The sequence below is a fragment of the Podarcis tiliguerta genome (genome assembly GCF_965153285.1).
Source record: "Podarcis tiliguerta genome assembly, chromosome: 12".
Taxonomy (NCBI): Eukaryota; Metazoa; Chordata; class Lepidosauria; order Squamata; family Lacertidae; genus Podarcis; species Podarcis tiliguerta.
Window position 1 is genome coordinate 13813826 of NC_139545.1, and position 16396 is coordinate 13830221.

The following is a 16396-nucleotide window of genomic DNA, read 5'->3' on the forward strand; positions in this document are numbered from 1 at the left end:
AGAGGTATGTGAGCCCAGAAGTATACAAACTTTTCCTTCAGTTTCCATAAATGTAAAAACGGTGGCAAATCCTCGAACATTTCAATACTTATGAAGTCAGAAGAAGTCTAGAAGGTATTAACAGAGCGCAATATGATTTGATGACCAACTGGATATTTGAAAATGGTTAACTACTATCAGTCGCGTAGCGTGGGGGGTGCAGGGGGGGCCGGCTGCACCGGGCGCAACATCTGGGGGGGGGCGCTCGCACTCGCAGCTCTCTGCCCCTACCTGGCTCACTCACTCTCTCTCACTGCCCACTGCCGGGTCGCTGCCCACTGTGGAGGGGAGAGTGCCAGGCGTGCGGTGCGGAGAGAGAGCGAGGGACTATCTGGGGGAGGGACAGTGCAGCGGGGGGGGGGCGCAAATTACTTGCCTTGCCCCGGGTGCTGACAACCCACGCTACGCCACTGACTGCTACTGTCCTTTAACTGATTAACCCACTACATAGAATTGGAAGGGACGCTGAGGGTCATCTAGTCCAAACCCTGTGCAGTGCAGGAATTTCAACACGACATGGTCCCCCATCCAATTTGAAAACATACTTCACTTTGCAAATGTGCTAGCAGTTTTATTGCTGCACCACTAAATGTACACATTGCAATATGTACATGCCTACTGTTTGAGAACTCTAGAGGAAGGAAAACACCTTTTCCTTTTGTTTATGTAGTTAAGGCAAAGGATCCCTGGATGGTTAAGTCCAGTCAAAGGTGACTATGGGCTACAGTGCTCATCTCGCTTTTCCGGGCCAAAATCACTACTGGCGCACAAAACACAGGTCAGTTTCACTTGGGTAGGAAGCTTCAAAGGCTAATGAATGGCCTGCAGGACAAACCATTCCTATATTTCTTTTTCAACATATCTGGCACAGGGAGGAGGGAGCTAGAAAACCTATACAGATTGCACGGGAGCAGGGACTTCAAAAGTCCTGTCTAAGTCCCATTGAAATTGTGGGAACTGTGCAAGAGCTTCCATTCAATAGAACAGGGGACAGCAAAATTTTCAGCAGGGGGATAGTCCACTGTCCCTCAGACTTGTGGGGGGCCAGACTATATTTTGAAGGGGGGGAAATGAACAAATTCCTATGCCCTACAAATAACCCAGAGATGCATTTTAAATAAAAGCACACATTCTACTAATGTAAAAACACGCTCATTCCCGGACTGTCCACGGGTTGGATTTAGAAGGTGATGGGGCCGGATCCAGCCCTTGGTCTTTAGTTTGCCTACCCATGCAATAGAAGCTGTAGAAACAGAACAAACCTGCAGTGATAACCTGAGATCATGCAAAGATTGTTCTGATAGGACATCTAGTGTGATGATTACAGCATATCCCTCCATTTTCTGTTTTTCCTTTATTGTTTCTGGCGAGTTTTCTCTCTTTCTCCACTCTCAGTTAGTTGTCAGTGTTTTTACTGCACAGTGACTCTCGCTGGGTCTAGATGGGGTGTGAGAATTCAAACTGTCTGACTAATCTAAGAGCTGGATAAATAACAGTGCCAACTGAAGTTATTGTTGGCAGCTATCAGCCTTGGAAGACAATTGAAGAGTGTGCCTTCAGGGGTGAAGTCAAACCATTGCAGATTTACAGCGCCTGCTGCGGCTGTAGGGACCAATACAGGGTAATATATTAAATGTGTCAACCATTTTGGATGAATGGGGTTCTGACAAAGGTTGTTAAGCTCTGCAGCAGTTTGGAATTAGGAATATCCATATATTCCTAACCCTTAGTAAGGTTGCAAAATAGACCCCTGCTTTCCCCACCCTCAAGTAATTAGATTAAATCTATAGACACACATTAACTTGCAAATGATGGTGCTTCTTCAAGCTAATCTAGTGCACCTATGTGCCTGATTTTATTTGATTGGAATTCTCAATGAGAAGAAGAAAATCTTGATTATGAGCACCACACAAAAGCTTCAACAATCATGTAGTGTTGCCGGTGATTTGTAACTTTGTCATCCAGTTTCCTTCCTGAGGAGGTCAATTTGCTGATTTCCCCTTTATTTGGCTTTCCTTTTCATCCTGGTAGGAGGTGAGAGACAACAGCAACATGACAAAAGTTCAACAACACTGCAAACATTTAGAAATACATATTTAGGAAATTTGCAGATAGTCATTACAAGTTATGTATACATTTGCATTCAGAGAATCTAATGGCGAGTGTTTTTATGGAAGAATGGATGCCTTTTTCAGACTATTTAAAGAAGTGTTATAGTATGATGAACTTGCCAGCAGGGTTTGAGCTATGAACAACAGAAGGAATTAGATTATAATGTTGTGGCTTTCATTTGATAGCTAGAAAACAGGGTGTAGCAGAAGGGGGGAAACAGCAACTCCATGGAAAATGGGGTGGGAAGTCAACAAAAATAAGAGAAAATATGAAAGTGTGTTTTGACTGTGTATGTTAAAAAGGTTGAAATTTAGTAAAGCATTTTTTTACCAATACAGTGGACGCTCGGGTTGCGAACCCGATCCATGTGGGATGCACATTCGCAACCTGCAGCGTTTGCAACCCGCAGCTGCACGTCTGTGCACACGTGGGTGGCAATTCGGCGCTTCTGCGCATGCGCAAGGTGTGATTTAGCGCTTCTGCGCATGCACGACCGCTGAAAGCCAGAAGTAACCCATTCCGGTACTTCTGGGTTTCGGCAGTCCATAACCCCAAAAAACACTACCTGAAGCATCTGTAACCCAAGGTATGACCGTAAGTATTTACTAAAAAAGTAGGAATCGGTGAGGAGGAAGAATAGTCTGCCTTTATGTCTTCCACTTCATTCCCTTTTTAGGTAACATATTACAATTGTTGTAGCTTTCCTCCCAACAGTGATGTCCTCCAAAGTACACTGGGAATTGCATTTTACCCTCACGAAGCTACAATTCCCGAAAGTCTTAACAAACTACAGTTCCCAGGATAACAGGGCAGGCTGCTTTCCAGTGTCTCGAGGGTGGGGCAGGATGAAGGTGGGGGGGTGGAAGCTGCATTCCTAAAGCTTCAAACCTCAAACAGTCCAGCCCCACTAATTACAGTGGTACCTCAGGTTACATACGCTTCAGGTTACAGAGTCCACTAACCCAGAAATAGTACCTCAGGTTAAGAACTTTGCTTCAGGATGAGAACAGAAATCGTGCTTCAGCGGTGCGGCGGCAGCAGGAGGCCCCATTAACTAAAGTGGTGCTTCAGGTTAAGCATAGTTTCAGGTTAAGAACGGACCTCCGGAACGAATTAAGTACTTAACGCGAGGTACCACTGTATTATGATTTTGAGAGGAACGTCAAGCTGGGACCTTGAATGATGACACATCCATTTTACACGTGTTTGTTTCAGCCCTATCTTACCTCTCATTTACGATGCCGTCCTACATTAACGGTTACATTCTGCTTCCCAGTTCTCTGGTACGACAGGAGAAACCAGTTGTTTAAACTTCTGCAAGGGGCAAGCCGCTTCACAGCCTGGCAAGACGAGCTGTTGAGGTGGAGCATCAGTACTGGTCCGATAGTACATCTCAATGGTGTACTCACTGAAAAGGAGAAAGTCAGGTCACCCCCTGATTGGATTCCTATGTGGTCATTCTCATAAGATGCAGCCATATATTGCCCAGGGACATTGGCGCTAACTCCAGGGGGCCGGGGGGGGGTACCCACAGAACTTTTGCTGTGGGTTCCTGGCCTCCACCCCTGCCCCTGCCGCCCACTATCCCTGCTGCGCACTGCTGCTGTCTGGCAATGCCCACTCCATTTCTTTCCTTCAGTGCATCTATCCTGCAATTCAAGCGTGTCCCCACCTGCCCTCTCAAGCACACCTTTGCATGCACCACAATGGGATTTGTGCAGAGGTGGCAAAACACCGAAGGACCTACGTGCAAAATGCAACTGTTGCTTCAGCAGCCGCCTTATGCCTTAAGACCGTCGATGTTGCTGGATGACAACCCTGAGATGAAAGCAGCTGTAGTCCAACAACATCTGGGGACTCTAGATTGAAGAACACTGGCACAAAGTGTGGCTCCACCCTTTCAATCCCTTTCTGTCTTTCAAAGGCAGGCACACCTCAGCCATTCACCTATGAAATGCACTCCCAATAGCATTTTGGACAGCCGGGTGTCAAGCTCAAACACTTGACTCTCCCGGCTTCAGCAGAGAGGGAGACTGCACAGTGCCCCTTCAGCCAAGCAGGAGGAGAAATGGAAGGGGCTCCATTTCTCCTGCCGCTTCGCTGAAGGGGTGCTGAGCAGAGAGGGGGAGATTTTTCTTCTTCTTGTTCTCCCCCTCTAAAACAAGGTGCGTCCTATGGTCAGGTGCGTCCTATAGAGCGAAAAATACGATATATAAAAACATGATAATATGTTAAACATTAAAAACAACCTTCCCTATACAGGATTGCCTTCAGACAGCTCAGGGCTGGGATAATTCCATACCCTCCAACATTTCTCCAATGAAAATAGAGACTTACTAAGGAAAAGTGGGAAGTTCTGGGATCAAATCAGAAACTGGGACAGCTTCTCTAAATTGGGGGTGTCCTTGGAAAATAGCAACACTTGGAGAGTGTTGGGAACACAACTTTTTTTTGACTCATTTTAGCAGTGCACAAATTGTGAGAAGAAATACTGTGTTCTGTGCAGCTTTGAGAAGGTGAGTGAATCTTGTTTACCCAATATACCATTGCTGATTATTTTATCTATGCATCAGTACTTACGCATTGTCTTCTTGATATAGCTCAAAAAAATGGCAAGCGGCGAAGGGAGGTAGATGTTCTTTGAAAACACCCAATGCTACCTGGAGAGCTGCTAATGTGACATCATGCTATAAAAAGAAAATAAAGAATTCCTTACTACTCCCATGACAGAAGTGCATTTGTGTATAGAGTACTTAGACACTGTTAGCTCTAAGCCGGGCCGGCCCACCCATGAGGCAAGGTGAGATGACTGCCTCAGGTGGCAAGTTGCACAGGGGCAGCAGGTAACGATGTCAATCTTTATTTCCCCTTTGTTCCTGAGGCAGATCTTCACTACATTTTGTGTCCACCTCAAGTGCCAAAATGTCTTGGGCCGGCCTTAAGTTCCAAGGATGCTGTATCAGACAAAGTCCTCCACTGTAGTCTATGACATGCGATGGATTTAATTGCAAAAGGACCCCTTTCGCAAGATTACCCAAGCAAGAATTTAAAGGGAATGAAATGTGCAGCCCCGGGGATGTAGGACCTTGTTTCAGACATTTATTCAGTATTGTTTAAACATGTAGTTACTTCACATTTGTGCTTCATTCTGCATACTTCCATCTGAAATAAAGTTTATGCTACTCACTCTTCTGCATATGAATCTAGGACTGTATACACATATTGTACATAAAAGGTGTGTACTCCAGTCATGCAATTTATCTGCCCTAAAAAGGATTGCACAGGCAGGTCCTATGTATGAACAATGGAAAGGTAGAGTATGTCCCTGTTGGGTCTTCTTGATCTCTCAGGGGTTTTTATTGCCACCAGCTATGGAATTCTTCTGAGAGACTATCTGATTTGGGAGTAGGGGAAGTTGTTTTGCAGTTGTTCTGTTCCAACTTGGATGGTTGTTCCCAGAAGGTGGTGCTTTGGCAAGGTGGCTTGGGTGCTGTGGGGTTCTGCAGGCTTTGATTTACCTTCCATTTTGTTTAACGTTTACAAGAAAGTACTGAGTAGGGTTATTAAGCATTTTGGGGTCAATACGCAACTCTGCTCCCTGAGGGGAGGAGGCACATGTCTATATCCAGCGCCAATAGGAAAGTAAAACTTGACAATGTGAATTATGTAAGAACCTGTCATATTCATATTGAAAAATGAATGATTTGTGGTTTGGAATACAGAATGTGAGCGGTAACAGAATGGAGAAAGCCCTTTAGCAAATACATGCCAGCACTGAAACTGACAACATGTTACTTGGCGTCTCCCCTTTCTGCCCTAGAACATGACTCCAGAATCTAGCTGAGATTTATTTATTTTTTGCATTATTGTTGTCTTTTAAGTTATACTCATGAGACCTGGGGATGGCCTTGAGGTTGCCTTCAGTATCAGTGAGATGTTGCATTAATCTTGTATATGTGTGAGATTTCCACTTCTGTTTTGCAGAAAGAGCACACCACACCTGACCTGGGTTGGAGGGCTCTGCAGGTTTCCTAGCCTCAAGCCTCCCCATATATTCCCAAGTACAATGTACTGTGTGGGGCCCAATCCGAATCAGGAGGGCAGGGTCACAGATCAGGGGCACAGCTGCTTTCCCTTCAAATTTAAAGTGTTAGCTTTCAACCCAACTTTTAAAATATGTGACGAACGTAATGTGAATTGAGTAGACAAATAGTGTTGCCAAACAGAAAGGGGAGCTAGAAAGGAGCAGGAAAAATGTGAGCTATAGAAGGTTTGGTCAATTTAAAAAATGTTCATACGTACAGCTGAATACATTAACATTTTTCTTCCATCAGTATTTAGTGTCATCTGATGCAAAATATCTTTCACAAGGAGACCTTAATGGTGATGAAAAAGAATACAAATGATGGTGAAACCAGTAAGCCATTCCAAGCCTTTCACTCCCCTTTATCACTGTGATGACTCCTCCCTGCTCCCCAAAAAGCTGGGACTGAGAACATCTAACTTTATTGTTGTTGTTGTTGTTTTCAAGGTGATATGGAATCCTAGCAATGCCCTCCAAACACAACCACTGTCACCAATAATAACATGATCAATACATGTTGTAGAGCCTGGCTGTTTCCCTGGCAGAGGCTGACAACCACAAAGGCATATGCTCATCGCTCTCTGGATGATGATGGGAGCAGCCTAGGCCCATGCTGGATGGGTACACACATGAGTCATGTGCCCCTTGAGGTATGTGTGTCCAACCCTCAGTGCAGCCCCTGAGGCAAAAAAATTAGCTGCCTTAAGATAAACAAGGATACATGCATGTCATATTGAATTTTCCCTCCTTACCTCCTTGTAGTCGTGATTTTTCTTCTCTTTTGTGTACCCCAAACATGGCATGTAAAGAAAAGGCCATAAGCTTTCCCAATTGGTCCATGGCTTGATCATTCGCCCAGTCTGGTCGAGGCTTGTTATGGATTTTCTACAGTTAGGAAAAAAAGAAGGCTTTTTCCCTCCTGTGATCCATGCCCTCCCCCCCCCCTTCACAGTTGCCTCTTCTCTTGTTTCATATCTATATTTAGGAAAACCCATTACACGCCACCTTTTGGTTTATATAAAGTGGCTCACAACCACCAACAAAAACCAGAGCCGATAAAAACATGTTATAATGAGAGGAGGCTGGGGCTGGATCTACGCACAGTTAAAAAAAAAGGTGTCACATGTTTATAACACAGTTATAATGATATAGTTGACTGAGTGTAGCTGAGTCCTTGGTCTGAATAAATTTCTGTGGTTCTAAGATTAGAGTTAGACTAAATAGGTTTTTGGAGTCGCCTCCCCAACCCTGTGACTCTGGTGTTTAAATAAAATGAGTGCTAGAGTGGTCAGCCAAGATGGATGAGCTTAGCCTGATAGATTCTCCTTTTTGGAAGAATGGGCCTTTCCATAACTAAAGAGGTGGCCCAGTACAGGTGATGTGTTGCCTGTGCCATAGAAACTAAGTAGCCGGAGCTCATTATGGGACATTTATTTCTTCCCTTTCCCCTTCCCTGGTGACATAGGAGCCAACTCCTAGAGGCCACAGTCCCTTCAGGTCCCCCAATAAAATATTTGAGGGGGGGCAGGCCCAAAGCTGATAGGCATTGCCCCCAAATGGCGTGTGTATGCCACACCATGTGATTGATTATGGGGGTAGGGCTTACCTGCCCCCCCCCCATATTTTATTCAAGTTGGCACCCCTGGGTCTAAACAGTAGCTTGGACCACTCTGCAGTTTCTGTTGCTATGGTGACACAAGCAGTATTGAAAACAGGGCCGATAATCACACTGGTGGAGGAAGAGGGGTGTGGGGGGAGCACACGCCCCCAGGGCGCATGCTAGCCCCGCCCCCACCTGCTCTCCGCCCCCCCCCCCCCGGTGCCGGAGCATGAAGCTCCACCATTGGCTAATCATTGTTCCACATGAAGTGCTCTCATTTGCCTTTGGTTGCCAGATCTTGTTCTAACCTATTATTTTGTTGTTGTTATTGGAGCCGGATGACTGATAAAGTTTTCTTAGAAATACCTGAACAACTAAAGCATCGTATGCCTTCCAGAGTTTGAGACTTTTATAATCCATAACCGTCGGCAAGTCGTATCCCATGTTAGCTGCTATTTTACCTAGAAATTCCTGAAAGAGAAAGAGCAGAAGGATCAATAAATCACTAAGTGCGAATGGGTACGCAGGGATCAATAGCGCCTGTTCCTGTTGGCGTGTTATCCTTTGGCAAAGTTTAGCCCTGTCCTTTAATACTGTACAGGCTTTTCAAGAATAAAAGGATCAGTTTCTCCACTTCCCAGATGATGGGAAGGGAGCAAATTGGGAGCCCTTTCCCGTCATTCTGACCTGCCACTCAAAGAAAGCGGAAGGGACCCTTCATTCCCTTCTGGTGGTGTAGCATGGGTTGTCAGCACCCGGGGCAAGGCAAGTAATTTGCGCCCCCTAACCCGGGGCAAGGCAAGTAATTTGCACCCCCCCGCTGCACTGTCCCTCCCCCAGATAGTCCCTCGCTCTCTCTCCGCACCGCACCACACGCCTGGCACCCTCCCCTCCACAGTGGGCGGCGACCCGGCGGCTCGGATCGGATTCGCACAGCCAGCACTGCAGTGAGAGAGAGTGAGTGAGCCAGGTAGGGGCAGAGAGCTGCGAGTGTGAGCGCCCCCCCGATGTTGCACCCGGTGCGGCCGGTCCTCCCTGCACCCCCACGCTACGCCACTGTTCAGAAGGGAAGGGGTTAAGCACACTGACATTGGACCCTGCAAATCTGGAAGTGCTCTTGTCTTCCCTGCCGAAACAACAAGACCATGGGTAGGCAAACTAAGGCCTGGGGGCCGGATCAGGCCTTCTAATTCCGGCCCGCGGACGGTCCGGGAATCAGCGTGTTTTTACATGAGTAGGATGTGTCCTTTTATTTAAAATGCAACTCTGGGTTATTTGTGGGGCATAGGAATTCATTCATCCCCCCCACAATATAGTCTGGCCCACCACAAGGTCTGAGGGACAGTGGACTATCCCCCTGCTGAAAAAGTTTGCTGACCCCTGAACATGACAATCTGTCTAGACATCTTTCCCTTTTGGGGAAATTTATTCTCTCTTTATTTTGCAAGCAAGTGAGAACAAGAGAAATAAAACACTTCAAAGCTACATACGTAAGTACATGTGTTGCATTTTCAGATAGAGAAAGAGTTTCACTATTGGTCAGTTGATACATCTCTAGTTTTAAGTAGCCTAGAGGAGCGCTTGCACAACTAATTTTTTAAAAAATGACCTGGAAGAAAACAGCGGCGACAAATTTGTCATGAGCAAACAGGTTTATAGTCTGGCGCCACGGCGGTTTGGCTGTCAAATCAGACATTTGCTGCACATTCCTTGGGAGGTCTACTCAAAAGTAAGACCCATTGACGTCAATGGGACTGCCTTGCAGGGACTGCAGCCTTAAAGTTACCACCTCTCCCTTTCTTACCATGTGCTTTTTCACTCCTCCCCCGACTGTTTTGGATTCAAACGTTTCCTTTAGAAGTTGGCCATATTTCGGACATTTGGCTTTGACAGGAAAATACAGCAACTAAAATAAGAACAAATAAATAAAATGTATTGACTAACTACAAAGGCCTCCTGATGGTGTCTCCTGCCTGTGCATTTTCCATGTGTCCACCCTAAATTTGGATTATGATTAATAGTCTGAGGTTGTTTGCACACATACAATACTTTGGCAGGCGAGAAAATGCTTAAAGCTTGATGCTGTTGAGACTCTTGAGGCTGGAGTCTGATTTCTGTTGCATTATACCTCCAACCCAGCATTACAGGTCTAAGCCTTCTATTTTTCTCTCTTAATATATATATCTCAAACTCTCTTAATATATACCTGTCTACACCTTGAATAGGTCTGTGTTCTCTCTGTTAATGTGTGCGTGCGTGCATATACCGTATTTTTCACCCTATAGAACGCACTTTTCCCCCTCCAAAAATGAAGGGGAAATCTGGGTGCGTCCTATGGGGCGAAGGCAGGCTTTCGCTGAAGCTTGGAGAGCGAGAGGGGTCAGTGCGCACCGACCCCTCTCACTCTCCAGGCTTCAGGAACACATCCACAGCCTAGGCAGCCCTGCGGGAGTTCCCACAGGGCTGTCTAGGCTGCGGATAGCAGCCTGCTTCCCAGAGCGCCCGGTGCTTCGGGAACATATCCGCAGCCTGCTTCCCGGAGCGCTGGGTGCGCTGAAAGCAGAGCGCCCGACGCTTTGGGAACACATCCGTAGCCTAGGCAGATGCGGATAGGCAGATGCTACGCTGCGGATAGTAGCCTGCCGCCCGGCGCGAGGGGTGCCCTGAAGCAGAGCGCCCCTCACGCCGGGCAGACATCCGCAGCGTGTTGGAGCCCTGCAGGAGTTCCCTGCAGGGCTCCCCACGCTGCGGATAGCAGCCTGCCGCCCGGCGCAAGGGGCACCCTGAAGCAGAGCGCCCCGCGCGCCGGACAGACATTGGCCAGCCCCACAAGCTCGGGGGACAGCAGGGAGGCGCAGCGCCACCATCCCGCTGTTCCTCGACCTGGTTCGGTTTCCCTGACCTGCTTTTGGGGGGGAAATAAAGGAATTCCCCCCCTTTATTTCCCCCCAAAGAACTAGGTGCGTCCTATGGGACAGAGCGTCCTATGGGACGAAAAATACGGTATATATTCTCTTTTAGGTTACCATGGATTCAGTTGGAATGGTAAAGAAAAAGCGATTTATATGTGTTGTATGTGCGCCTGCCAACCTAGCAGTTCGAAAGCACTCTCGGGTGCAAGTAGATAAATAGGGACCGCTTACTAGCGGGAAGGTAAACGGCGTTTCCGTGTGCGGCTCTGGCTCGCCAGAGCAGCGATGTCACGCTGGCCACGTGACCCGGAAGTGTCTTCGGACAGCGCTGGCCCCCGGCCTCTTTGAGTGAGATGGGCGCACAACCCTAGAGTCTGTCAAGACTGGCCCGTACGGGCAGGGGTACCTTTACCTTTACCTTTACCTTATGTGCGATATAATATTGTGCCACCAGGAGGCGACATGGAGTCCTGTTTTTCTCTACCTGTTTTCCCTGTTTAAATTGACCACAATTTAAACTGAAACGCTTCTTTGATGTGTCTGGATCCAGCCCATGTTTTCATTGCACAGGGAGCAGGAAAGGTTAAAAATACCACATGCTTTCTTGCCTTGTCATCTGAACGAGGCACAGTATGAACTGGAATTGGTTGCCAAAGGATCTCCTTGTTCCAGATTTGGGACTTTTGGGGAGGAAATAGACCAGCCAGATTGGTTTGAGCGCTCATAATGGTTCGATCAGTATCTGTACTTCGGACATAAATCTAGAGAGCGGAAAAAAGGAAAAGTGTAGTTATAGGATAGTGTTGGTTTTTTTGATCCTACAACAGAAGGTATAATTCTAAGTAAAGTTGATTCGAATCCCAGTAAAATACTCTCTTGGGGAGACTTGGACATTAAGCATATACCCCAAAGAGAAACAGAAGAAAGAACAACATTTGAGAATCATTGGTGAATATTTCTTCCCTTTTTCTGCCAGGAGCCATGAGGTAGATTTGACTGACAGGCCACCTGTTCCTGCGTGTTCACTCTGTTGTGAGGGTTGGCGAGTTCATGTGGGTATGTGAAAGTGTGAGTCGTGTCACTGGACTTCACAATTCATTTTCTCAGAATACAAACCATAGCAGTTCATAACATGTGCCTTAAAATGTGGCGGGCATTGAAACCCAATCCTTCTCCAGCTTTTGGTTTAGTCCAAGCCAGTGAAGAACCCCCTTCTCTTCCTCAATCACCAAATGCTGGGAAATGTCAATGGTTTCTGGGGCTTATTCCCCAGTGTTGTTCTGCCTCTTTTTGTTGTGAGTGTCATTATTTTAATTTATTCCCTGCCCTTCACCCTAAGGTCCCAGGGGATGTTACAACAATAATGGGAGTGGGTCAGAGAGGACCAAAGAAGAGGAGGACATGGGAAAAGAAAGAGAGGGGACTTCAGCTTCTTTCCTCTGCTGCCATGCTGATAACAGAGGAGGAAGCATGGAAACAGACATACTGTATTTTTTGCTCTAAAAGACTCCCTTTTTCCCTCCTAAAAAGTAAAGGGAAATGTGGGTGCGTCTTATGGAGTGAATGCAGGCTGCGCAGCTATCCCAGAAGCCAGAACAGCAAGAGGGATTGCTGCTTTCACTGCACAGCGATCCCTCTTGCTGTTCTGGCTTCTGAGATTCAGAATATTTTTTTGTTTGTTTTCCTCCTCCAAAAACTAGGTGCGTCTTGTTGTCTGGTGCATCTTATAGAGCAAAAAATACGGTATTTGGCAGCAGTCCCTGACACTGCTGTTGGAGAAGGAGATTTGGGGCACATGGGGATCGCAACTGTGAGTAAGTTTAGAACCCCAAAGGGAAATCATTTGTCGTTCCCTCCACACACATTCTCCACTTCTGCTTGTATTTGCTTGTCCCGATCTAAAGAGCATGGGGGAACTCATCTGTTATGTTTCCATAAATGTTACTGCTAAATGAACAAGGGGAAAGTCTCTTGATAGCTCTGCCACTGCTGCTGGAAAAGGAGATTTGGGGCACATGGGGATGGCAATTATGAGTAAAGTTGGATACATTTGAGTCAATTCTCAGTTTCCCCTTGCCCTGAAGACACACATCCTCCACTTCTATTTGCAACTGCTTGTCCCAATCCGCATTATGTTTGATTAAATGTTAACACTAAATGAACAGGGCTAAAGTCTCTTGTTAGTTCCAATACTTGCTTCCTTTGGCTTGTAGTCAGTACTTAAGAAGCCCTTATATCTCTTCCTTATGAATTGGCCCAATTCATATTGCTGCTGCATTCCAAGCTGAGGGGAAAAGAAAAGAGAAGTAGGCATGTAAAACTGATTGACACATTTGGCTGCCCATTCCGAGGATAAAGACTTTGTGTATTCTAGGATGACAATGTTGATTGTACATTACAGCATCATGAAAAAGCTAAGCTCTGTTCTTTTTCACAACTTCAGGACAACAGCAAGGTTAACACCTGTCTTTAGATTCTGTTAACTTAAAAAATAAAATAAAAATAAAACATTTGGAGTATATTTTGATTAATTAGTATCTTAATGAGCATGAAATAAATGTAAACATATGAAACAAAATATGCTTCCATTTCTAAGAGCAGCTATCAAACCTTTGTGAGTTGTTCGAATCCTTGTGGCCAAGCATCTTCATTGACAACATTAGTGGGAAAAGATGAAAGGGGGCTTCTGTCGCCATGCCGGTAAACCTAGTAAAATGGTTCGGAGACCGTATTAGCTTTCAGAGAAACTAGAATTGTTTGCAATTTATCTGAATTAGACATTCGCTTTCTTGCCATAGCTCTAAAAATCAATATGACTATTTAATGAGGACATGTTGCAGATCACCTGGATAAAAGTGATGGGTTTGGAAACCCCTGTTCTAGAGGTAACAGATTTACAAAATAAAAGGCTGTCAAGAATACAGTTCTGTACTGCAAATTATAAGTAATAATTTACATGTAACTATACTGGTGTTCATCCATAAAAAGGAAGCAAAGAAAGAATGGAACCTTTTCTTATACTCAAAATACCATATACATTGCAAAATCAGCTCCCTGTCTCTTGAATTTATATTCAGGTTCAAGCAGAATATTCTATGCACTGTGTGTTCTTCACAAAGCTAGCCAGTTTAAATTCAATTAAGCAAATGTTTGCTCAAGGTCTGGCTTATTTACTTATTTGTTTGATTTGACATTTTTATTCCCTGTCCTTCAGACAGTGCTTTTTTGTGTGATGGTACTCAGAAGTTCTTCTTCATCATCATCATCATCATCATCATCATCATCATCAACAACATCTCTCTCTGTCTGCTTCAGCCATTTTGTCCTGGCACCCACAACACTTTTTATCCAGATATGAGTACTGCAGCCTCATTTTTTACACCCCCTCTCAAAGTGCTGTGGTTTAATATAGCCTTACTTTACCTGGTTCCTTCCCCCCCCTTTTGACTACAACTCCCATCATCCCTGAACTTGGGCCATGCTGGCTGGGTTTGATGGGGATTGCTGTCCAAAGTAGCTGTAGGGTAGCAAGGTAGGCAAAGCTGGTTTAATATCTGCACAAGTCTTCTCCATCCCTCTCTTCCTCCCATGGAACTGCTAGGAAAAAAATCAGAAACATTTGCTTCCTTTTTCAACTTAGGTCTAAACTGAAAGTTACAGATTATGGTTTTGCTGAATGACCGAGAGTCATAAACCATGGGTTTGAAGTTGACTGGTTAGGCCAGGGGTCTGCAACCCGTGGCTCCGGAGCCGCATGTGGCTCTTTTACACCTTTGCCGCGGCTCCAGGGCGGATACTAGCGAGGGGAGGAGGCGCATTGTGTGCCCCAACACTCCCCACTGTGGCGGGCGCTGTACTGGCTGTGACGTCGCATAGGGGCGGTGCGTGCGTTAGTCATGCACCGTCCCGACGTCACCTTCCCGCCCGCTGTCAGATCGGAGGGCAGCGGCGCGCATGCTTTAAATGTCGCAATGGTTTTGCAGCTCCCAGGTTTTTTTTCTTTGGAAACGGGTCCAAGTGGCTCTTTTTGTCTTAAAGGTTGCAGACCCCTGGGTTAGGCCAAAGCATGGTTAAAACCAGCCACCGTTCGCCTCAGTTTGGAAAAAACAATGAACTGCAGTTAGTCGAACGTGGACGTAAATGCTTCCAGCTGTGATGGAGGAGGAAAGGGAATGGGGGAATTACAAAACCAATATTTGTTCATGTAGCACTTAACCATAGTTTTGTATCACATCTGAATGCAGGCACCAGAAACACAGATACTGCAAGTCACTTTGCATGTTTTCATGCTCTGGTTGCCTCCAGGATAGACTATTACAATGCAGTGCACAAGGTTTGCCTCTGAAGACGGTGTGGAGATTGCTTCTCCAATATAATGCATTTTGTATGTGAGCGGGATAACTACATTGCAAAATTCAGAAAAATGTGAATTTACATGGATAGCTGTTTTTCAGCTGCCATCATAGGAGCCAAGTTCACCCACCCCCCAATAAAATATTTGAGGGGGCTGCCCCCCCCAAAGTTGCTGGGCATTGACATTCAAATGGTGTGCATGTGCTGTGTCATGTGATCAATTATGTGGGGTGGGGCTTACCTGGGCCCCCCAATATTTAATTCAAGTTGGCATCCCTGGTTCAGAAACTGAAATGAAAAATGAATTGAATTTTGCCCCAGTGACAACATAGAAATAAACTGGCTTTGTATGCCTATTTGATCAGATCCACAATGTGTTCTATGAAGGTGGTACACAATGCTGTAAAGGTAAAGGTAAAGGTAAAGGGACTCTTGACCATTAGGTCCAGTCATGGCCGACTCTGGGGTTGCGGCGCTCATCTCGCTTTACTGGCTGAGGGAGCCGGCGTACAGCTTCCGGGTCATGTGGCCAGCATGACTAAGCCGCTTCTGGCGAACCAGAGCAGTGCAAGGAAACACCGTTTACCTTCCCGCTGGAGCGGTACCTATTTATCTACTTGCACATGACGTGCTTTCGAACTGCTAGGTTGGCAGGAGCAGGGACCGAGCAATGGGAGCTCACCCTGTCACGGGGATTTGAACCGCCGACCTTCTGATCGGCAAGTCCTAGGCTCTGTGGTTTAACCCACAGCGCCACCCACATCCCTACACAATGCTATGGCTGGGTGCTAATTGTCTCTCAAAAAACTCCATTCTGTTTGTGAGCAAAGGAATTGGGGGACAATTTTACCAAGTTTCTCCTGGGGAAGGAAAATTCCTCCCAACGGTGTCTTGGGAAGGAGGGCTCAGCAGCAGCAACACCACCGCTTTCATTTTCTCCTCTCTTTCTTGGAGCAAATGCGTTGGAAGCCTGGCCACCATTTTGCATGCTCTGCAATGCCCTGGACTGAACATCATTCCCAGGCATTGTGTAGGAAGAAAGAATTATGCAAAATGGCCTTCCTCCCTGCCTGCCCGCCCCCCAAAAGGAGGGGATGAGAAAATAAAGATATCTGAAATCATCTTTGAAATAAGACTATTGCACCTCAGCTGTACAAAATGCACATTATTATTCATGGAATCAGGCTATAGAAAGAGGAAATGCACAAATCTGCAATGTCAAGGTCATTGTTAGCAATGAAAAGAAGACCTCATGCTTACCAATACAACATGCTTCAGTTCCCTTCCTGTGATACT

At 46.0% G+C, this 16396-nt stretch overlaps 1 protein-coding gene across 1 annotated transcript; it reads right to left on the bottom strand.

Moving 5' to 3' along the window:
* Positions 1-1857: 1857 nt before the first annotated feature.
* LOC310661336 (prostatic acid phosphatase-like) lies at positions 1858-16127 on the bottom strand (the record flags this gene model as incomplete). Its single annotated transcript, XM_083407184.1, has 11 exons — positions 1858-2063; positions 3378-3559; positions 4732-4838; positions 6454-6527; positions 6988-7120; positions 8202-8306; positions 9640-9741; positions 11356-11508; positions 12945-13031; positions 13358-13453; positions 15951-16127. The coding sequence occupies 10 exons, from the start codon at positions 16125-16127 to the stop codon at positions 3403-3405; spliced, it is 1191 nt and encodes a 396-aa protein (XP_083263310.1). The 3' UTR covers positions 1858-2063; positions 3378-3402.
* Positions 16128-16396: the final 269 nt, after the last annotated feature.